At 37.1% G+C, this 24898-nt stretch overlaps 1 protein-coding gene and 1 long non-coding RNA gene across 3 annotated transcripts; one reads left to right on the top strand and one right to left on the bottom strand.

The window, feature by feature from the left end:
• Positions 1-1634: 1634 nt before the first annotated feature.
• Positions 1635-19130, bottom strand: LOC110878748 (AP2-like ethylene-responsive transcription factor TOE3). Of its 2 annotated transcripts, XM_022127111.2 has the most exons (10): positions 18286-19123; positions 18161-18186; positions 18032-18062; positions 17829-17913; positions 17374-17519; positions 3498-3542; positions 3320-3411; positions 3114-3241; positions 2201-2395; positions 1635-2101 (listed from the first exon to the last, which is right to left on the bottom strand). In XM_022127111.2, the coding sequence occupies exons 1-10, from the start codon at positions 18774-18776 to the stop codon at positions 1907-1909; spliced, it is 1434 nt and encodes a 477-aa protein (XP_021982803.1). In that variant the 5' UTR covers positions 18777-19123; the 3' UTR covers positions 1635-1906. The 2 variants fall into 2 exon arrangements, with proteins under 2 accessions (XP_021982803.1, XP_035833590.1); XM_035977697.1 differs by lacking the exons at positions 1635-2101; positions 2201-2395; positions 3114-3241; positions 3320-3411; positions 3498-3542 and adding exons at positions 13754-15034; positions 15115-15325 and having other exon boundaries at positions 18286-19130.
• LOC118482159 lies at positions 10325-10801 on the top strand. Its single transcript, XR_004867504.1, has 3 exons — positions 10325-10487; positions 10560-10634; positions 10785-10801. It is a non-coding gene; the product is annotated as an uncharacterized LOC118482159 (long non-coding RNA).
• Positions 19131-24898: the final 5768 nt, after the last annotated feature.

The raw sequence follows: 24898 nt of genomic DNA, 5'->3' as shown, positions 1-24898 counted from the left end.
AACACCGCTCACATAAGTGGTTGGTCAATACGTTACAAACTAAACAACTATTGATCTTGTAATTCTAAAGACTTGTGATATTTTGGATCACCTTCTTCGATAAAATCAATATTTGACGTTGATATCCTTTGTATGTGTCTAAATGCTTATGAATTGGTATTGATCATTGTCTAGACTTCATCGCTTAGATAGCAAACTCGAGGATTGTGTTGTATTTCTCACGTTAGATACACATAGAAAATGGATAATGCATGAGTCCCTTTCACGTGTGTATTGGATTTTGTTGGCTAGCTATCATCAAAAATACGTTTACTGATGATATATGAGTGAAAATTGATATACATACGTTCACTATTCGCTTGAGGCGTGATTTTACGTTCACATTAATGGGAAAGGTAAGCTAACACTTTGCGCCACCACTCTTAACTCAAAAGTTTAATTTAGAGCTTTATCATCTTAACTCAAAAGTTTAATTTAGAACTTTATCATAAGAAGTTCCATCCACAAATTTTCTTTTATTTTGGGTGTTACAGCCAAAAATCAACCAAAGTTTAATTTAGAACTTTCTCATAAGAAGGGAAACAATTTTTCCAAAATATAGATCTATAAGTTCTTATTACCGAGAGTGGAGGGGTGATAATTACAACGAATTTACTTATACATGTGGGTTTTAGGATTTCACAATTCCTTGAACATTATGAATCATGTAAGATCACTTGTAAGTACATGAAATCAAAAATAGAAATAGGATAAGACAAAAATAGAATTTCAAAGAACGAGATGTTTTGTTTGGTGTGAATTAGAAATGTTAATTGGGATGTTAGAACACCATGTGATTTTCTATATATTTTAAAATGAAATTTATTCAAGGGGCTAGCAAGTATCTAAAACCCCAAAAACACATAGCATTCAGACTATCATACACCATGTGATTTCTTTATATATGAGGTTGAACCATCTCATTGATTGGGATGAAACGTCACAACTTTTCGTAAGAAGGTGTGACACCGTTTGGGTGTGACCTATGCGGTTACATCAATAGGAAATCCAACAAAACACTATGGTTAGTAATTTTGTAGCTATAGAAGTTCCTGCTGAAGTTCAAAGTTCCCAACGATAAACAATATGCGATCATTACCTTTAGATTAAGTTGCAATTGAGCAGTAGCAACTTACCAATCCTTCACTTATAAAGATCATTTTTCATCCAACTTTGCTTTAGCGTAATCCCTAGCCTAAACCCCATAGGAGCTAGCCCTCGGACCCCACCAAGGGGCCGGTGCCCTCATTGATATGAGTGCTGATCACTCGAATCAATGTTTATGACCCAAAATAGTTTGATGACACTAATTTTTTTAACAATAAACTTAAAATTTTAACTATCTTTTAGTCGATTTAAGTTATACAAAGAAATTACCTTCAAGAAAATAAAACTAAAAATAATTCTTAGATAAAAAAACTTCACCTGAATTGCATTTTATAAATAGTGAATTCCTGAACAATTTTACTAAACATAGATACTTAATATGATTTTCTAACCATGTGTTAAATCAACCCAAGTATAAACATTTACCGTTTTTACATAAAACTAGAACATGACATAACATGTTACAAAAACAAGTAAAAGTCACCAAGGAATTAAACCATCCAAAACCATTAAATTCTTTGATATTTTTTTGTTTGAAAATGAATAATCAAATCCAAAGGAAGCAATGAAGGAGAATAGTTCTTCCTTTGTTACCTTCTCGAAGAGCTTGATCCCTAGCTAGCTAGAAAGATAGTCTTAACACAAAACATTGAGCTTTACAAACATGCTAACAAAACAGAAACTGAAGTTGAGGGTGTGCATCTTTTTTACACAAAAGATCTTTGTGGGTAGGCTGGGATATTATGGTTCACGTGACAGTTTAAGAAAGAGTGGTACTATAGCCACTGTTGTGCAGCCAAGTTTGAGTATACGGTGGGGCTGCTGGTTGTCTCATGTTAAATCTTTGTTGTAGGAATCCTGATGATGCTGCAGCACTATTTGCATACATGTGTACATTGTTTTTGTTCGACTCGTTTCCTCCTACAACCATCGTGCTGCTCGAAGGCTGATCAGTCTACAAACATATCATGTTAAAAACGACTTTAAATGATCGATGTTTGAAAGTTTAAAGAAATTCGAACAAGCAAATTAACAAGAGAAAATTCCAACTCACTTGGTGATTCAAAGAACCATGGGATGGCAGGCGTAACATATGAAACATTGACTGGTCAACGTTCCTCGTTGGATGTCCATGCCCACGAGACTCGTAGTTGCCTTCCAATGATCCAACTGACTGAAGACGCGTCTGACTTAAAAGCTGCAATGTCTCCGTTTTGTTATAGCTTTCACTCCACCCCGCTCCAAATGTCTTCAATTACATAAATATATGACAAGAGGTAAGAGAACATAACTAAATTAATTTAGGCAAATTGGATTTAAATAATCCTAAATTTCTCAATTTGGCCGATAATAATCCGAACTGGTTCACTTGTGGCCGATAATAGTCTACGTTAAATATAGCTTAACGGAGTTAAGTTTTTTTTCGAATTACAAACTGATGTTTTAGGGCTTTTGATTAGAACAGGGATACGAGTTAATTGATGTAAAATTTACCTCGAAATACTACCCCAAACGACGAAAACGGTGCTTCAATTCGGGTGTTTAAACTTCCAATTAACAAAAATTAAGCCGTTTGAAGCATCGTTTCGAGGTGAGTTTTACATAAATCGAGTCGTATCCTCGTTCTGATCAAAATCCATAAAACATCAGTTTGAAATTCGGAAAAAAGCTTAACTCCGTTAAGCTATATTTAACGGCGGACTGTTATCGGACAAAAATGAACCAGTTCGGATTATTATCGGCCAATAACTGAGTTGAGATTATTATCGGCCAAATTGAGAAAGTTGGGATTATTTAAATCTAATTTGCCATTAATTTAAGACAAAACAAAGGGACATTGTATGCACAAGACATCCAAGTATCCATAACATGTTTAAACTAACCTAGGTGAACTATCCTTAATATGTTTAAACTAACCTAGGTGAGCTATGTATACATAATCCCCGAGATAAAAACATAAAACATACCGCGGGTTTAAATCCAAGATCTTGATCACATTGCCTATTCGGGCCTGAATTCTGTCCTAAGCGCAAATCAAGATTGTGATCCGTAGACGCGTTATTACTATTATCATTATTATTATTAATTGGAGACTCTGCATTGAAAGTATACCCTTTTTAACGGACAAACTAATTATTAAAAATGCACATAATTAACTAAATGAAAACATTACCAGTAATATTGGACTCATTTTCATATCCTTTGGGATCAAAATTTGTGACAGCATCCTTTCCATTGTACTTGATGGCAGCCTTGTCATAAGCCCTAAATAGAACATATTTTGGTTTAAGCCCTTTATGAAAGAACATATGACTTATCAGTCCTTTGAAAATATAAATTGTCATATTTACCTGGCAGCTTCATCTTCAGTATCAAACAGACCCAAATACACGTACCTAGTGTAATGGAAAAAAGTAAAGCCAGAAAAGGAAAAATGTCAAGTGTGTTTTGAATTAGGGAAAACCACGAAATTGGCCACTGCAACGCCGTCTTTGCGAAAATGGCCACCGGACACCCCTTGACGAGCCGGTTCAAAATCCTGAAACGGCACATGAGTTTTTTTTAACGGCCGTCCACTCCCCGCTTGACACGTGTCCGACAATCCCTGAAACGGCTTGAGAAGGATGCTGTGAACGCCACGTGGCTGAGAATGTGGAAAGATCTTAGCCAAGCCGTTACAACCGGCTCATGTGGAAAGATCTTAGCCATGTTCCTTCAACGAGCCAAGCCACGTTCTTACAAGATAGCCAAGCCGTTTCCGTACGATCTGGCCAAGCCGTTACAGCTGACATCCGAGCCGTTTCCGTGAACTAGTTGTGCCGTTTTAGCTGGCTCCAAGCCGTTTTAGCTGCGGCCAAGCCGTTACAGAAGGTCCGTGCCGTTTCAACACATTGTTCGAGCCGTTTCAGCTGGCTCAAGCCGTTTGAACTGATTTGAAGCCGGTACAGCTGTCAAATGCCGGGTCAATGTGTTGTTCAAGCCGTTACCGGGTTCAACGTGTTTTTCATGGCGTTTGAGGTTATGTTCTCACTATATATATACCCACTTGTTTTTTGGTGTGCTTGTTTAACGAATCCATCTAACACACTTAAATCTCAAATAAAATGTTATCTTGGTTTCTTTATGTTATTAGCATAGATGTTTTTGTGTATCAAATGCATGAAATATTTATGAAATCACACGTATCTGCTAGTGACGTGTTCCTTGGCTTTAGTTATCAAATTAGGTTTTGATATTGCTTATCATATTGGAGTGTCTTACTCTTCAGAAATGCCGGATCTAACTACCCAGTTAGTCCGGATGGAACTATCCAGCAAAAGACGCATCTCTATCATTGCTACAAGCGTTTTGACTGGAATTCCAGAAGAAGGGTTTTGATTCACTCCTAACTTTCAATTTGTTCTCGGGGAGGTTCTAAGTTCTAAGCAGTGGTTTGGTCAAGTTATCTGAAGACTGCTTTCTTGGAGACCGAGATTTTTTCTCTACTACCCGGTTCTGCTGTTATGAGAAAGGGTTCCGATGAAAAATTTTGTTTGTAATTTTTTCATGTTTTATCTTTTATGTAATTTGTAATAATTAGTAATAAAAATTATGTGTTTCGTTCACTTTTACTTATGATTTGGGCTTTTTATATGGGTTGTTCACAAAACAAGTTAACGAAAAAAAAAAATACATAACTGTGTTGGGCTATGTATACGGGCTGTGCACTAACAAGTTAAGGAAACTGCTTTGGGCTTTTTATTTGGGCTTTTCACTAACAAAGTTAACAGAAAAAAATAAATAAACTGTTTTGGGCTTTTTATACGGGCTATTCACTAACAAGTTCACGAAACTGTTTTGGGCTTTTTATATGGGCTATACAGTAACAATTTAAAAGGAAAAAAAAATAAATAAACTGTTTTGGGCCGTTTAAATAAACTGTTTTGGGCTTTTTAAACGGGCTTTTTACCCGTTGCCTTTCCATCTTCCCATGTAAACGGCTAACCATTATCACTTCCACACCTATTACCCACTATATAAACCCCCCCAACTTCTCATTTCTCCACGCCGTCCACGTTAACAGTCTTTATATTTCGACAATACATTCCGTTCATCCGTTCAAATGGCAAACTCGTGGACAGAAGTTGACGACATCGCCTTGTGCGAAGCCTGGGAGGAGGCAGTGACCAATCCTCCACCACGGGGACAGGGTGGCCTTTGGGTCCGTGTTCAACAAATTTTTGGACAGCTTCGTGGTCCGGGCCATAACCGAAGCGTGGACGCCTTATCTTCTAGGTTTCGTGTGGTCCGGTTGGAATGCGAGAGGTTTGACCGCTATTTCCAGAGGGTGGAGAGAGAGATGCCCGACCTTGAAGAGGATGATCAGAAGGCGGTGGCGCTGATCAACTATCGTCATGACGAGGGACAGGATTTCAAGCATGTTTCGGAGTGGGAGGCTATTAGGATTTATTTTTAGTTTTTTTTTTTAGTATGTTTTTTTTAGTGTTTTTATGTTTTAGTATGTTTTGTTTAGTGTTTTGACTTGTTTATGTTTAATATTTATATAAAAAATATTTTGGATGTTATAAAGTTTTGCATGTTCTAAAGTTTTGCATGTTATAAATTTATAAGTTTTGTTAACTGCCACGACGAAAAGTTTTTTTATCTGCCAATTGTGGACTGCAACTAGTCTAATTGTTAAGCCCAACGTGAAGCCCAACGTGAAGCCCAACCTGGCTCAAATGTGGACTCAAAATAATTGTCAACTGGGCCGTTTTAAAGTACTGTATAAAAATAAATTAGTTAACATTGTTACCAGCTCCGAGTAGGAGGATAAACTGGTTAACATGTTTTGCTTTCACTTAAAGGGCGCAGGTTCGAACCCGGAGGGGCCGTTTCTTTAAAGAAGAACCCCCTTTTTTATCCGTTTTTATTAATTAAAATAGTGGACTGCAACTAGTTGTCACGTTAAGCCCAACGTGAAGCCCAACCTGGCCCAAATGTGGACTGAAAATAATTGTCAACTGGGCCGTTTTAAAGTACTGTATAAAAATTAATTAGTTAACATTGTTACCAGCTCCGAGTAGGAGGATAAACTGGTTAACATGTTTGGCTTTCACACAATGGGCGCAGGTTCGAACCACGGAGGGGCCGTTTCTTTAAAGAAGAACCCCCTTTTTATCCGTTTTTATTATTTTACTTTCTTAAATTAGTTTAATAAGTTAACTTATTAATTAATAAATTTTAAAATTATCTGTTTTAAAACTTTGTGGGTTCTTGGGCCCAAACTATGTAGCTTGTTTTGGGCCGTTTTTTACTATTTTTATTTAACTTTATTTATTAGTTTAATTAATTAAAATATTAATTTATTTTTGCACGTTGCATATCGCCAAACGGCTCTTTGGCCCAAACATTAACTTGCACGATAGAATATTACAAACTTCTTTCGTGAATTACAGATAAATTTTTAAACTTTCAAACACTGAAAGGTGTTCAAAGTCCTCGTCGTAAAGTATTGCGTAGTCTAGCAGGGCCTCTTGTATGATCTCTTCTTCTTCCATGTTCGGATTATTTTTTTTCACATTTTTGCACCTTCCTAGAAAACGTGTACATTTAAAGCGTACCAAAGAAAGACGAGTCATCAACGCCTCGACGCTTCGGGACGTCTCTTGTAGGTGAATGCAGAAATTGTTGAAAACCTGCTCCCAGAAAGCAGGATCGGAAACTGAGTAAGTGCCCAGTTCACGAGCGGCAATGTACGAAAAGACAGCAGCAATATCTTCCTCGTCGGTCCAAGAGTCCATTTTGTTAGTGTGAAGTTTTGGGATGAGAATGTTGTTTAATAGGAGGGAGTAATGTATGTATTTATAGGTTTGAAAAGGGTAAAATTGGAAGATTTAATATTAAATTAAAAAATATATTACAAAGAACAGTTTTTTTATTTAACTACATTTGGGCGTGGTAAACACCGCCAAAAATACAGTTTATCAGCCATGAATCGTCTATATGACAAACATATTTGCTTAACGTCTCCAGTAATGTTAATGGGTTTGTCTGTAACCAGATGCTCCATAAGCATACACAGATAGACAGCTTCATTTCCTACGATTGACCTGTTAGAAATCACGTAGTTATCGTTTAGCTCATGAGTTATGCAGCATTCTGGTTTTCCTGTCTTTTTCCAATACTTCAAATGCACAAGCAACCCAGTTAAATACACCTTAAGCTTCGTCAACCGTGGAATAATAACTGCCCTAAATTTGTCTCCTCGTCCATAAAAGTTTTCAAACGGGTACAAAACTAATTCCTGGGACGCCAACTCTAACCGTACTAACATCCATTCGTTATTGTCAATCGACAGTGGGAAAAACACAAAATCCACGTCAACAAATGAAGGAAATGGGTTTACTTTACCATTTCCATAACCAACCACGCTTTTAGGAACCGATTGTAGTAACGTGTCATAGAATTGAGGTGGGAGAATTGTCCACCGCAAATTTAACGTCGGATCCTTTTGTAAATTTCTGTTTCTCCAAGCCATTAGTCGTCCAGTCCATCCCTCAATATGCTGTTTAATGATTATTTATATATTAATAAACACGAAAAAATGCAAATTTTGATAATAAAAAATTTATAATGAAATTACCGTTGCTGTTAGGTAGCCATTACAACGATAGCCTAACAAAGTACCCCAAAATGTTTTGTCCAACTCCACATAACGAGTGAAAACAGCTGAATAACAGAATGGGGCGTCGCCAGTACTGTAAAATGTTGCAACATCTTTTGACCAATTCTCAGATTCGTCGTCTGGAATTGCCCATCTTCCGGCTCTCTTTAAGTGCAAGCTTTGACGGTTATTTAAAAAATTGTTTTCTTCCGGCACGACGGTTTCAGACGAGGAAGATTCACCGGACTGTCTGGGTGCTCTCCATTTCTTAAGAATCCACGTTGATGATTTACTAACTGGTTGAGAGCAGTATACGTTGTTTTTGTCAGCCATTATTGGTTTTAAGACTGTTTCAAGTGCTATGAGTGTCGTTCTAAGAAAATTTTTTGATCTTATTTAACTTGAAAATAATTTATTATATAATTGTTTTTTTAATAGTTTTCATCACAACTTTCAATAAAGGTACTGCCCGAGCCGTTACATATAACTGGCCGAGCCGTTTCGTGGCACGTGCCTCAATAAAGTAATATCCAAGCCGTTTCCGTTTCTTGTTTATGCCGTTACCGACAGGCCGAGCCGTTTCCACTGCAACTTCAAGCCGTTACAGCTGCAACGCCGTGCCGTTTCCTCTGCTACAGCAAGCCGTTTCAGGCGCGTCGTTTTGCTGTCAGTTTAAGCCGTTACCGATTTAAGGTCGAGCCGTTTCCGCTGTCAAGTAGTGCCGTTTCCGACGTCAGGTTGAGCCGTTTCACGGCGCGTGTTCCAATAAACAACTATTCCCCACATGAACGAAAATTCAAATCGGGTCAACAATGCCGTTTCCTCATTTTGTCATTTTCAAAGCAACTCACCACGTTGGAGCAAAGCAAAGGAGTTGAAGACCGCAACTTTCAACATCCGAAACATCGTTGACTCTTCCGGGACCACTGACTTCTTCGACAATAATTGTGGGCCCCCACTATGGACTTCAACGGACACGAGAACATGCCGAATGCTTTCGAGAATATACCAAACGATCAAGAGATGCAAGATGCTTTCGTGGACCCCCCTTTGTGCCCGGTAAAATGTTGCCGATAAAATAAAGATAAGTTTTTTAATTGAATTCGTATGCTGTTTTTAATTTTTTTTCTCTTTTTATATAGCAAATAACTATTAAAGTTCGAGAGAAGTGGTTGGTTTTAAAAAATTTGCGTCAAGTGCTGACTCCGGCGGTTGAATCAGCTATTAGGCAAACTTGTTTCGGTCCATTCTTAGATAATAGGTGCACCATATGCGATAGCCTTCTTTTATATGGCGTTGCACAGCTACAAATACCGACGCCTTTTCCCCGTATTGGGATTTCGTATAAATTACGAGGGCAGCTATTTACATTCACCCCGAAACAGTTTTGTTTAATAACGGGGCTACGTTTTGGCCACAGTTCCTGGTCACCTATAGACCATCCGAACTCATTTAGGAACAAATACTTTGGAGCTGGATCAACTGTTAATTTTGGCCAGATAATGAACATGTTCGGTGACATTGGCCGTTTTGATGATGCTGACCGCACGAGGATATGTCTTCTAATGTTAATCGGTCAAGGTTTTTTGGGTTGGCAAAAAACCAATGCAGTTGATAATATGCTTTTAGACCTTGTGGATAACTTAGATGAATTCAGACAATATCCGTGGGGTAATTATTTTTGGGAAAGTACTTATAATGCTATATACAATTTGTCCACTCGGAAAATGGATGAAGCTAAAGGTTTTTCTTTAGCTGGATTTGTGTGGCCGTTCAAGGTACCCGTAAATGTTTATGAATATAGTTATTTTTGAGAACTTATAAAATTAAATATAAATAACCCTTAAATAAATTTTCTTGTGTAGATGTGGGTGTTGGAGACGTTTCCTCATTTTAAGAATTCAAGGGAATGGTATCAAGGTCAGACGATTCCCAGATTTTTGGGATGGAAAGAAGGCAAGAAGTTTATGAGGATCAGTGTCAATTCATTGCTACAAACAGCTGCAACCGTAATACATTTTATCTTTAAATATACTTTAAAAATAAACATACACTTTTTTATTGTTTATATTAATATATATTAATAATTGGGGATTTTTTTGAAACATTTTGGCAGAAACGTGAATATAGGCCGTCTTTGGTTATATTGCCAACTGAAAATGAGTTGCAAAGCGCGTGGTATTTGTCTAGTTCAGATTATTTAGACGCTGAACGTCGGCTGTATGCCAGTGCAATGCCGGGCGAGAATCCGGTTGAAAGGGCCACAGAAATACCCATTCAAATGCACACAGAAATACCCTTTCAAATGCCCACCGGATTCACGGGTCAAAATCAACCAGAAATGCAGGCCGCCCCAGGTGTCGTCACACAAGAACAGCTTGCCAATGTAATGGGGGCTCTGTTTGGTTCCGATGGGACCAATGAAGGTTATAATCAGGCAACGGATCGAGATGAGATTCCACAACAGAATTTTGATCCCCCCCCGACCCCGTTTCGATCAAATTACGAGGATGACCTGATTTCAAAGTTTAAATCAGTCTTGGACGAGAGGCTGCTAGAGAACAACCGGAGACTTACCAATATGTTCATGGGAGAGTTTTCTCAATCATATCGATGTTCTCCAAAGCAAAAAACGGTCAGGACTCCGGTGACCGTACGAACACCAAAAGAAGAGGCACACACTCAGAGTGATAATGTAAGGTTAATTTTTTTATAATAACAATATCCACCAATAACTGTTAATTTACCTGTTATGCTTTTCTTGTAGGCTGTTGCCGATTCATTTATCAATTACGATAATGCCTACCACGTCTCTATGAGCCCGATGGTGAATGAAGATTTTGTAAGTTTTTCCAATATTTTTATTTTAATTACTTATCATATTTTTATTAGTAGTATAAATTTAAAAAAATTTAGTATTAATTTTGTAAATGAAAGTTAATGAAATTATTCTTTAGATAGTGAAATTAATACATATATACAATTTTTGTAGAATGAGGATCCCGAAATCGTCAAACTGAGACGGTCGGAAAGGCTTGTAAAGCCCGCAGCAGCTATGCTATCCCCGTATGTGGCTTTTAAAAAATTGAAAGATATAAAAGCCAAAAGGTCAAGAAACGAGGATAGACAAATTGATTTTATCAAGCATTGGTATCCAAATTGCGGCAGTCAACATCTTTCCCTAATAGTTGGGAATTCTGTCGGTCCAAAATTTTGGGAGTCGTTGCTGGGCATGGACGGTGAAGGCTGGTTAAGCGATGATGTAAGTAATAAAAAATTAATTTATATTTTTTTGTATATTTTATTGTAATTAACTTTATAATGTTTGACAGCATATATTTGGGTGGATGATCCACATGTATCATTCAAGAAATGAAAATGATCGGTGGAGTATTCTACCCCCATATTTTCAAAATTATTTTCGGTACACGTCCGTCGACCATACCTGTAAAGGTTACTTTACTGGGCAGGTTGACCCTTTTCCATCAATACATACTGTTGACGAGGTAATGTTGAACGACAACTTATTAATTACTGAATAAATGTATTTCGTATTGAATTAATTTAATATTTTGCTTACTAATTATATAGGTTTACGTACCGTTGTTTATAGAAGGTGCTCATTGGTTTTTAGGCGTTTTCAATCTTCTCAATTACACGCTAACGATATACGACAGGTATTAGACAGATTTAACTTATTAGTACTCCAACATACATGTTACTAACTTTGTTAATTTGTTGCTCTTTCAGCTATTTAAATGGTTACGAAAAGGAAAGAACGGATGTGGTGTGTCATATAAATTTTGTGTTTGACCACTGGCTACGAATTCATGGTTACAATGCCCACAGACCATTACCGTTAACTTACCCTTTCCGAGTTATTTATGCAACCGATGCTCCTCAGCAGTCCGGAGTTTTGGGAGACTGTGGGGTTTGGGTATGCATATTTCTTGATAGGTTGATAAATAAAAAACCGTTGAACAATGATAAAGATACTCAGAAAACAGCGGAACGTATGCGACGTCAACTTGCTTTACTATTTTATGATTCCGTGTTACCAGATTCAACAACTGACAACAAACTTGGTGATGATGATGATGATCCCGTATTAGAAATGTAATTGTATTTTTTTGGTTTAAAAACATTAAATATTTTTCTACTAGTCTTTATATGTATATATATATATATGTGTGTCCCTTCTACCTTTATTACACATGTGACATCCTCCATTACCAATGACAAGTATTCCTCCTTCCGTTTCCAACAATCAACAGATTTGGGATCGCCAATGGTCTCCAAATGTTCTTGAATTTTACTACGAAGGAGATAATCCTAGTTGCTATTCTTCTTACACGGGGTTAACACCACTAGGAAAGGATTGGTGGGGGGGACTGCTTGGATTTACTGGAGCAGGTTTTATTCAAAAAACGGTACCTTAATAATAAATTTTTTCGTAATAAAAATCTGTTTCATAATTTTTGTAATAAGTAAATTACCATCATTTTTTAGCACGTACAAGCATGGTGTAACAAACTCATGTGTGAACGAGAGAATGCAAGGACGCTGTCGTCAAACGATATTCGTTGGACAGTTCTACCGCCAAATTTCTTCGACATGTTACATAAACAAGATATTGATGCAACCAGATACGCAGATGGTTCTACAGCAACATATCCTCCATTCTGGGAAATTGATACGGTAGGCTTTATCATTTTTTTTTTCTACTTTATTATATCCGTTTTTTATTAAATGAACACGACTCCCACTCTTACTCCACACCTATTTAAACACATCTTGGTTCACTGCTCAACTGCATCCCCTTTTTTTTTACCTCTTTTTTCTACCTCATGGCAAATCAAGAAATCAACATTCATGTAAACGTTCATATCAACGTCAACATTTTCCAACCGATTAACCACCCAAACCCACCCCCAGATAACCCCGAACCAAATAATTCACAAACTCGTAACCCCCCAAACCCGGTGCAACAGCCAACACGTGAAGCACCATTTACGGGTTATGTTCAGTGTGAGGCGGTTGATCCGTTACCTAATCACGATGAACAACAGCTTCCTTTGGACCAGATTATTCCACAAGAAAATTTGGCGGTTAATGCTGACGAAGAGTCAGACTCAGACGACGAATCTTGTTTCGAACGGCTGTACGATAAAGTGCGTTTTGAAGCTTATCGTGCGGAAATGGAAGAAGGGGTAGAGTATGATTCTGAAGCGGAAGACCATTCCGGTTATTAGATAATAAATGTCAGGGTTGTTTTTTTTTTTTTTTAAATAAGAACTTGTAGGTGTTTGATATAATTTTTGGGAAAGTATTTTTTTGCTAATAATTTTTGTTTTTAAATTTACACCGTTGATTTAGAACCTAAAATTATTCACTTTTTTGCAGGTATACGTTCCTATACCGGACAACGAACAAAATTGGTTGCTTTTTAAAATAAATATAAAGTCACTACAATTAAGAATTTTTTTTGCTAATAATTGTGACACGATTAATTGCGGAGATTCATTTTGCGTACACAGAAGAGTACATCAAATTGTTCTAGAATTTGAATCTTTATTTTTGTGGTTTCTCGGACGTATATCGTACTGGCAACAGTCAGGAATAAATGAGACGCGTTCCATGCAAATAGTAGGGGATTTCGTGTGGCCTCCTCAAACAAATCGTGTTGGCAGAAATTCAGGAGTCATCATATGTATGCTAATAGAAAAACTTATTTGGAATCGTTCTTTAACATGGACCGAAGGAAACCTTCAGGATGCTTGTTTCAGATACAGACGGTACATGGCAGATGAACTCTACACCGGGCGCTTCACACCTGTTAATGTTTAATGGTTCTATGTATGCATGTAATATAAAAAAAAATTAATAACATATTTTAATGAAATGATTTTCAATATTAATATGCAACTAGTTACTAGACAAGTTAGATTAAATTTCACAAAATAAATTAATAAAGTATTAAAAGTCTCCCAAGTTGAAAGACGGATACATATAATCAGCAGGAGATTGTGTAAAATCATCAGGATTATCGGTTTCTTTCCCTTTCCCTTTGTCTGGGTGTTTGCGAGTACGAACTTCTGACGGCATGGGCTGCCGACATACATCCCGATGATGACCATATGAGTTACATCGGGAACAATAGAGGGGAGTAGGTTCTTCCCCGCGGGATAAGATTCGGTTGTTTTCTCGAGGACGACCAGCCTGGCGCTTTGTCATATGTGGCGGTTGAAGATTGATAAGGTCTTCTGGAGTCTCCCATTCAGATCTATGCGGGAGAGGATAAATCGCTTCTTCATAAGTTTTCTTATAGACTTCGTTGGAGTAACACGGGAAGCAATACTTACTGCAGTCGGTTTCACCTAAAAATTTTGAAACGGCGATAACATGCCCGCATGGTAAACCAGAAACCTGCCAAACTCGGCAACTACATGTTCCATTAACAAAGTCCACTAAACCCCCCTTTCCACTGTCTGCAACAGAATAACTGTTTAACTCAATCCCAGCAACCGTCCATGTTCTAGACCCTTCAATTTTTTTAAAAATTTTCTTCTGTGCCCACTGTGTAAGTAAATGTTTTTCATGTATACCTTGCAAACGGCGATCGTAAAACCACTTTTGTACAGATTGCCGGAAGAACTCTAAGAGTTGTGTTACCGGCATTTTACGCGAGTGTCTAGATAAAGCGTTAATAGACTCCGCGCTGTTAGATGTCATATAATGATATCGATTGCCTGGACAATGCGCCCGTGCCCATCTACCGAACCCAATACTTGTTAGAGTGTGTCGCACTCTAGGAACGGCAAGACAAAGAGCATTAAATGACTCGTTAAAATCAGACAATCGGTACGATTTGCATGTCTTCCACCACAACTTCTCATTTTCTTTTTTTTTATCAGAGGGTAAACGTAGGTTCATCATTAAATGACGACAGCATAACCCATGATAAACATGTGGAAAGACGTTTCTAACAGCCAGATGTATAGAATTCGCTCTATCCGAAATTATGGCCATTTCAGGTATTTCACCGATACATTCTTTAAGCTTTGACAGAAACCATGTCCAACATTCACCATCCTCTGATTTTCCTATTCCGTAGGAAATTGGTAAAATTTGGTTGTTTCCATCCATTCCAACAGCTAAAAATAACGTCCCCTTAAATTCACCCTTTAGGTGTGCAGCATCAATGATCACCACCGGTCTTAAATTGCATATAAAGGTACGAATCTGAAACAAAATTATTTAAAAAGAGTCAAGAACATGTAGTTTGTCGAAACAAAATAAAAACAGATAATGCTATAACTTACCGCAGCACCAATCGCGACAAAGACCATCTCAAACCGACGCTCGTGATCAGTCTTGATATGTGTAACAGAACCAGGATTTGCCCGCTCAAGATTGTAACAGTAAAGTGGTAGTTCTGCGAACGACTCTCTGCTTGATCCTTGTAAAAGCTCTAGTGCCAGACTTTTTCCACGCCAAGCTTGACTAGTGGTTATCTCAACTTGGAATCTCTGTCTAAAATCTTTCACTATTTCATTACAACGATATATTCTTCCACTGTCTTTTAAAGGTTCTTTTAAATAATGAGCAACAACATGTGGGTTTGCCTGACGAACATGTGGGTACGTTAGCGTCTTCGAGCACGTGTGTTTATCGTTAAAACTCTTAACAAAAAACACCCCACTATCTCCAAAACTCCTTGCACGGAAACGCCAACCGCAACCGTCGACCAAACATGACACCTGGTATCGAGTTTTAGAGGATCTATCTACTTTAAACTCAAAGTGTTCTAACAAACATTTTTTTCCCAATTCAAGTTTCATGTCTTCTTTGTTATTAAATACGTGACCTGGTTCAAAAGTAATTGATGAAGATCGCGAACAATTTTCGAAAGAATTATCAGGATTTGGTTGGGAGTCGTTTACAACATCATAATTTTCTTCATCAGTACAGAAATTTAAATCAGGAACTAAAAATTTTTTTGGACTTGAAAAACCAGATGATCCAACACCAAACCCTTCAATCACATATAATTTATAAATTTCAAAAATATTTTCCATAGCAAAATTATAAAAAATTGCAAGATCTTCATCGTTTATTATATCTATGGGATCACTAAAGGAAGACAACCGATAAGATAACTTCGTAATGTTTGTAGAACTACAAATGTTTGACAGTTTACTTAAAAGAGCGGTGTATGAAAGGTTGGGTTCAATTTCTAAACCACGTCTACTTGAATCAGCATCAGCAACATACTCCAACTTTCCGTTAACGATTTCCCACTTTCCGCCAGTGTATACAACCAAACGAATCTTCATAATTTTAAGTTGGAAACTTTCTTTTACAAAATGCCAAATGTTTTTATAACTTTAAACAAATATGTTGAAAAAACTAATACAAAAATGTAGGGAAAAATTTTTAACGGCCACTCACTAAATATAAAGGTTTCAAACGGCTTGAGCCAGCTGAAACGGCTCGAACAATGTGTTGAAACGGCACGGACCTTCTGTAACGGCTTGGCCGCAGCTAAAACGGCTTGGAGCCAGCTAAAACGGCACAACTAGTTCACGGAAACGGCTCGGATGTCAGCTGTAACGGCTTGGCCAGATCGTACGGAAACGGCTTGGCTATCTTGTAAGAACGTGGCTTGGCTCGTTGAAGGAACATGGCTAAGATCTTTCCACATGAGCCGGTTGTAACGGCTTGGCTAAGATCTTTCCACATTCTCAGCCACGTGGCGTTCACAGCATCCTTCTCAAGCCGTTTCAGGGATTGTCGGACACGTGTCAAGCGGGGAGTGGACGGCCGTTAAAAAAAACTCATGTGCCGTTTCAGGATTTTGAACCGGCTCGTCAAGGGGTGTCCGGTGGCCATTTTCGCAAAGACGGCGTTGCAGTGGCCAATTTCGTGGTTTTCCCTTTGAATTATGTGTTTTGAAGTGACTTAACTTGATGAAATGAATAGAAGTAGGTAGATAGGTGTAGACATAGTCCATTGGTAGCCAGCTTTATATATAAATGGAAAAACAAGTACCCCTTCTTTATAAGGTTAGTTTTCAAATAATTTTTTGCTTATCAATTGTCTTGTAAAACAAGATATTTTTATTATACGTTTGATGTTTTGCAATTTGATATTATTATCATTATATTTGATATCTTTTTGGGTTATAGATAACATACCAAATTTATAAATAAGAAAAATACACTCCTGTATTAAAAAAAATAACTATAAATCTCACATTTTTCAAACAAAAATATGAACTTAAAATAAGAATATAACGTTTTACTTGAAAGAGAAAGTTAGGGTTTTTGATATCAAATTTATAAAAGCAAAAGTAATTGTAATACTATTGTTTTTAATATCATTTGTCTAAACCAATGTTTCAGCAAAACATAACACTTTCTTGTCACTTTTGTAAGAACAATGGTCTGTGTAGAACAGTACAAGTTAAAAAACTTTCACTGAAACAAAATTTTGTCACTCTGATGATACATTTTAAGATCAAAGTATTGTGAATTGGTTTTTAAACAACTAACAAGTTAAAAAGCTAGAAAAACACATACTTTTTGCCTAATAATTGGCCCATTCTTGCTTCCCATCTACCACATTTGTGCAAAGTAACTCCTCTATATTTTGAACTCCCTCTTGGACTTCCTGTACTTTGTCTCCGTAACACATGCACAAATTCTTCCTTTGTCAAATTCCTCATCTGTTGTATTAATTTTGTTATTTCCAAAACCACAAATGTTCGCAAAAAAACAAATTAAAATACTTGCTTCAACTTTTTATCACACGCTAAACAATGTGTTGTGCTCTACGTTTCTGTTTCGAACGAAGAACATAACACGTTGTTACAGGCTTATAATACTTGAAAGTAAAACTTGTGGCTATGTGCATCTGTATGTGTTTTCTTTTAACACAACAACAACAACAAAACATGTTTCAAAATAAGACAACACAAAGAAGAAATGCAAAAAACACTGTGAAAGTGAAAACAAACACACAAAGTGTCACCAACCTGTTTCAGATCTTCATAATCTTGTAAGCTGAAATTTATGTCAGCCTCCATCCCCCTGAACTTAATAGCTGCTCTATCATATGCACTACAAAAATAATATATATATCTAGTTACACTTGAACCCTAAAGGCACTTTAATTTTAATCACTCATAAAGAATAAAAAAATTAGAAAATAAATAAAAAGGGTTTTGATTATGCTCACCGTGCAGCTGCATGTGCAGTGTCGAACCCACCTGAGTTACAAATGAAGAAATAAATATTAATATTAATATTAATATTAGCCATTCAAAGTTATTTTTAAAAGCATGAGTTCAAACAATATAAGACATACCAAGATACACCTGTTTCCCACAATCCCTAAATCATCAAAACAAAATTTAAACACAAAAATATTATAACAACAAAAATTCATAAAAATAAACAAAATAATAAAAAAAGGGAAAAAAATTTATGAACCATATGTGTGATTCCCATCGGCCGGTTCGTCGGTAAAAGGTGACTCCACGATACTGTGAGCTTCTAGACCGGGGTCCACGCCGGCTTTTTTTAAGTGGCTGGGGAATCTCTGGCGGTCCAACAAAACCACCGGAGCCACCAGCAACAAACCCCACCGGAGACTGCTGCCGGAATTGTACACCGACCCAGTGAGCCGCCGGCAACGACGACATAGTACCAACTGTAAGAGAGGTGGTGGGACCCACTTCAAGATCGTCCACAGGAAAGAACTGATGGGTCACCGGCTGTTTGCTTTGTTTTCTTGAATCATCATCGTCGGAGCCGTTGTCTCCCTCCATAACCACCACGGAGGAGCTGGAATTCGACGCGGATCCAACACCAACACCGACAGTTTTACCTTTGTTATTGTTTTGTTCATTCACCGAAGAAGAACAACCGTTGGATTCTTCTTGGTCTTTTCTTAGATCGGGTGACCCGTTTAGATCCCACATTTTTCCGGTGAGAAAAACCCTACTGTAGTAAAACAACTGATCAAACTGAAAACGCTTCTCTCTCTCTCTCTCTGTATATATGTATATTTTTTATGTATCTGTATCTACTACATAGGATGCATATAATTATAAGTGTGTTGTGATGGTTTGTTGATCTTTATCGGAGCAAGTCTAAAAAGAAGGGCTAGTGAGAATTGAAGGAGATTAATAGGAATAGGAAGAAAAAGAAACCTAGGATTCATAAAGAGAGATAGGAGGAAGGTATATATGTGTGTGTATCTATCTATGTAACTATAGATTGTGGCGGGGAGAGTTATACCTTTCTCTCACTAGATCTTGTCTAAAGTTTTATAAAAAAAAATATACACCTTCTCTCTCCATATATGCCTTTGTGAAATTGGAGTATTCATACCTCGGTTTGTTTTTGTCTTTTAGAGTATTCACATTGAAATCCTTTTGTAATTTCGCTAAAAAAAACACATTTTATCTAACTAAACTTTGTTTATCTTTTAAAACTCTCATGCCAAGTTCATTCTATATATCTTTGTTCAATTAAATGATATTTCTTTTATCTTATTAATTATCTTTTCTCTTTTCTTTAGACTCAAAAGAGTAAAAAGTGTTTCCCGGTAATATAGTGAGTCACTATTCATTGGTTATAAGGAATCAAATGAAATGAAATGAAATATTGGTGAAAATTTTAAACTTGTTTTAAAATCATAAATATCATATGGCGTGATATAGGAATTCTCTTAGATCTTAGGTTGTAAGAGGATGATCGGTTAGTATATTTGTGAGTGAGTTCCTTAGATCATTTATATTGTATTCTTTATTTCTGTTCATATAATTACATTAAACATGATCACTACTTTTTTTATATTTTTTCAATTAAATAATATATTTTTTTTTAATATTTTTTCTCTCGTTCACTCACAACCATCATTAAAAGTAGGAAAAATTAAATGTTTTGTCCTTTATCTTAACACCATGTTGCAGGCGGTGTCCTTTTCAACGAATTTTGACAGCTTTTGCCCCTTTACAGGGAATTTTGTTGCAGGTTACGTCCTTTAGCCTTAACCCAGTTAGATTTTCTTGTTAAATCTGGTTACCCAAGGGTATTTTAGTCTTTTTACCCCTTTGTTTAATATTATTTAAAAATAAAACAAAATATTTTTAAGATTTATTATTATAATTATATATATATACACACACACCACTATTCAGCATTCAGATCTCATCACCACCTCCCATCAACACACCTACCACCACCAACAACACCCACCATCCATTGCCCACACCATCTGCCACCGTCCTCCACCCTCCCACCACCACCACAACCACTCCGTCGATGCGGCCAAACTAATGTTTTCCACCCAGCTTTGCAACTCAAATCACGTTTCGCTGGATGAATTAAAGCTGACAGCAACAAAAAATCAATATCAAGATTCAATGATTTAAAATTCTCTTAGAATTAAACGTAGACTGTAGAGTTTAGTTCCAGCACATACCACCGAGGGTTATTACAACCAATATCGAGGAGCAAGTGTAAGACCCTAACACGTTGTTGACAAAAAGTCGCAGCGGAAGTTTAAGCCATAAAATTTCTTTCCTTATAAATACCTTGACTTACTTAAAATTTCATTTTTAACATAACTCTTTTGCAGAAAGTCATCAATCGACTCATTTACAATTAAAAAATATAACATGAGTTTACTACATTACATTCACCAACGTTCCCGTACAATCTGTCTTGTGACTCAGTCCTCGATCTCTATTCCTTGATGACCGATATTACCTGCGCTCACCACATAAAATTCATAACATTAGTATGCACTATAAACATACAAGATTTATTTACATTTACTCTTCGTTCCGTTAACTCTTTACATCCCAGCTTTCCATTTGATCATACAATCCTTAGTGAGACTTCTATGTTATTCCTGCGTTACACTTCATTCACCAGGCACACTGTTATTTTCGTTAGTACTCAGTTTCGTTGAATGCATACATACTTTCATACATACTTATACATATACATACGTTCACACATAACTACTTACATAAATACGTACCTACATATATACGTACGTGCCTAAATACGTGCATACCCATATACGTACGTACGTGCCTACATACATACATACCTATTACATGCCTTCACACAAACCTACATACATGCATACATTCGTACATACTCACTTGCGTACATATACATACTACCTACATACACACCTACATACATACATTCAAACATACATTCATTCATACATACAACCTATATTCATACATAAATACATACATACCTTCATACGTATCTACACTTCCTAAAACAAGGAATAAATTAGTCATTATTAGCTTATACGCGTTTAAAAACGGTCCAGACGGGTTCGCAATGCATCAACGGTTAAAATAAATGATTTTTGCGAAACTGGCCCCCGTCGCGTCGCGCCACGGCCTGGGGCCTTCCCCGTCGCGCGGCGCCACAGCTTGATTTCATCAGACTGTTGCAGCTGGTGCTGTATAATTCCCAGCATGACTCGATTTCACGAAAACGAGCATAACTTCCTCGTTTTTGATACGTTTTACCCGATTCTTTTTCCTACGCGACCGTAATTTAATTCTCCATCACAGGGAGTGAAAATCCAATACTTGGACTACCTAAATTTATGACTTTTAAGCCTTCGGCTTATTACCCTTTTACCAAATTTTGACCCGTTCATGCATGTATCAACATAACTTGTTTGTTTGACCATAACTTCTTATGAACCTAATAATTTCAACATTGTCTATCATAAAAGATTAATTTCTCGGATGTCTTGCATTCTCTAAACTCATTTTCGCTCAAAAGCTTACTTTGACCCGTTAAGGGTATTTGCCTATTTCAATGCATTTGATTCTCAAAAACATACTTTTCGCTTCCATACTTATCCTAATTGTTCAATTGATCATTTAACTTGTTTCTAAACATCTTTTAAAGGTTGTTTGCCCGATATACCCACCAAGGGCATTTTAGTCAACTTTAGCCCCATCATTTACGACGAAGGACTTCAACACATATTTAACCAAATCCCACGATTTAACTATGACTCTAATCACACATACATGGCTTGGTCAAAGCTATGACCCGTTTAAATACTTCATTAACTAAGTTGCTAATTAATAGCAACACAAATCCTTTCGTTAACTCGTAATCAAAATTACCTTGATACCCCTTTACCCCATTTTAACCATCAAACACAGTTCTTACCATAGACCCATGTTCCGACCCGTATCAATACTTATCGAAACATCGTACCTTATATATAAATTTTTCATATTCATAATTTATACATTGAATAGGTATTATATATGGAGGGTGTAAGCTTAACTTACCTAGCGTCCGAATATGCTTCCCGTGCGCATTAGTCCTGTTTGACCCGCTTCTTTTCCAAGCTTCCATGTCGCTTATCAATCAACTACCATATATCATTCTCAAGATAGTTAGCTTATTAATCATTCATCACAACCTTTTCATCACACGGATCTTATATTAAGTTTATCATTTAACCTTATAACATGTTAATCCATCATTTCTTATCCAATTTCTTTAAACACACATACACATATATGATTTTCAAACATCATTAACATAAACATATCAATACTTCTGTCATATCATCAAAACCCACTTCATAACTACTTTGTTAATCACTTACAAGTGATCTAATCTTAAGTTCTTCATAATTTGTTCATGCTTTTGATGTGTGTACTACCTCCTAAGCATAGTGTACAACTAGTTCATGCATATCCTTCTAATCTCATTCATAATTCATCAAATTCCTACTTCTAATCAACATGAATCATTCATGCATAAACATCAAACATACTAGTATCACATTTCTTTCAATTCCTCTAACAAGAGTCTATCATATACATCAAAATACATCAACATTAAGCAAGAATTAGACATGGGTAATCATTCAAGTCGTCATCATTACCATAACCAACAGGTTTCACCTATAAACATCAAATTAACCCAAACCATTCATAACCCATGTTCCAAATGACGATTCTAACACATACTCATACTCAATTTCACACAAATTCGTGATTTACAACATAACCCACTTCGTGCATAATCACCTATCTAACTTTTAAGAGATACCTTGCGATCCCCTTGTGAAGGTGATCATTAATCTATGCTCGGTTATGAATTTAAGCTTCATCTTGCCTTTCAATTTGAAGATTTTAGAAGAACTAGGGTTTGAACCTTTTTCTTCTTCCTGGGCATCGATGCACACACACACTTTGTGTGTGTATGGTGTTTTAAGTTTAGTTTATAAAACACATGTTTCCCACTTAACGGTTTTGGTCGCTCAAATTTCATTTTAATTATATAAGAGACTAAAACTCACTTCTTTATATTAACCGGGTCCTAATTTACCAAACCCGTTTTTGGGGTGTTACAGCAAGCCAGAACCACATATTTCTTTAAAAACCTTTCACGAAGAACAATAATTCATTCAATTTAGAACATATACCTTCACAAAGCCCTAATCAGATCTAGAGCTCCTTCACCACGAATACCACCACCACCACAACCACTCCGTCGCCGCCCACCCCAACCCTAACCAAACACCTACAAACACCCAGCCACCACCGCCCACCCAACAACCCAACCCACCTAAGCCTTCACTGCCACCATCCACCCTCTCTCCGGCCACCACCCACCCCACCTCAGTTTCCGGCCAGGAGCCATGACGCATCGTCTTCAGTTGAAAAAAACACCCTAACGGAGATACGGAAACGATGCTCACGCAACGTTGATCGGAAACCTAACTAGTGGATGTGAAAGCAAAACCCTAGGGGACTTGTTGTGGAGAGGTGTATGATCGGCGACGATTGCTCAGGTGGAAAGTAGGTGAATCGTATTATGTGTGTTTTGGAAGATTGGGTTACCGAAAGCATAGGGGATTTTGTTACGGCGGTGGATGAAAGAGAGGGGGTGTGGTGATGACGAGTAGTTTGTTTTATTTGTGTGTATACGAAGGAAGGTGTATATATACACATATGCGAGTATTTACAAAAGTCATCCTTTATAGGTAAAAAGACTAAAATACCCTCATGTGACTTGCACGTGATGAGATTTTATAAAAAATCTAACTGGGTTAGGGTTAAAGGACAAAACGTGTAACAAAATTTCCTATAAAGAGCAAAATCTGTCAAAATTCGTTGAAAATGACACTGTCTGCAAAATGGTGTTAAGATAAAGGATAAAACATGTAGTTTTTCCTTAAAAATGTTAAAAAAATTTATGAGGGATAAACAATGTTTAACATATATTTATAGATGAATAGTAACATTTCCATATATTTTCTCTTTCCTCCACTCATAGCCACTCACAACCATTCATTATAATACAACTAGGGCTGTAAACGAACCAAACGAACACGAACAAGGCCTTGTTCGTGTTCGTTCGTTAAGGAAATAAATGTGTTCACGAACGGTTCATGAACACTTACCGAACGAGATTTTATGTTTGTGTTCGTTCATTAAGGAAATGAGCGTGTTTGTGAACGGTTCACGAACACAAATAAATTTGGCGAACGCGACGAAGGATAAAGATACACTACAAGAATTATACACCATTAGCGACGACACCGTTAGCGGCGACGGGCCAAGTGTCGCCGCTATTGGTCGATCCGTGTCACGAGGCCTGAGACCAAACCCCAGCCGTTGATCAAAATCCTGATCTAACGGTTGGGGATTTAAAAGGTATTAGCGGCGATAGGGCTAGGGTCAATACCGGCGACGCGTGTCTCCGCTAAAAGTAAGCGTCAGAACTTTAAACCCTAGCCACACAAACCTTATCTGTTGTCAGAGCTTTACCGGCGACAAGAGTCAATACCGGCGACAGCCCGTCGCCGCTAACGGTGTTACGTTATCAGACCCATATCAGCGCCTTTTTTTCCCTCTTTCTTCACTTTTTCCCCCAAAACCTTCCCTCTACCACCGGAAAACGCGATTTTCACCCAAATCAGTAAGTGAACCTTTGTTTTTGTTACATTTCTTCTTTATTTTTGTTATATACATGTTATAGCATTTAATTTTTGTATATTTTTGTGTGTTCGGGTGTATGCTAG

The sequence above is a fragment of the Helianthus annuus genome, chromosome 9 (genome assembly GCF_002127325.2).
Source record: "Helianthus annuus cultivar XRQ/B chromosome 9, HanXRQr2.0-SUNRISE, whole genome shotgun sequence".
Lineage (NCBI taxonomy): Eukaryota > Viridiplantae > Streptophyta > Magnoliopsida > Asterales > Asteraceae > Helianthus > Helianthus annuus.
Note: the sequence above shows the minus strand (reverse complement) of the source record. Positions and strands in the feature narration are given on the sequence as shown.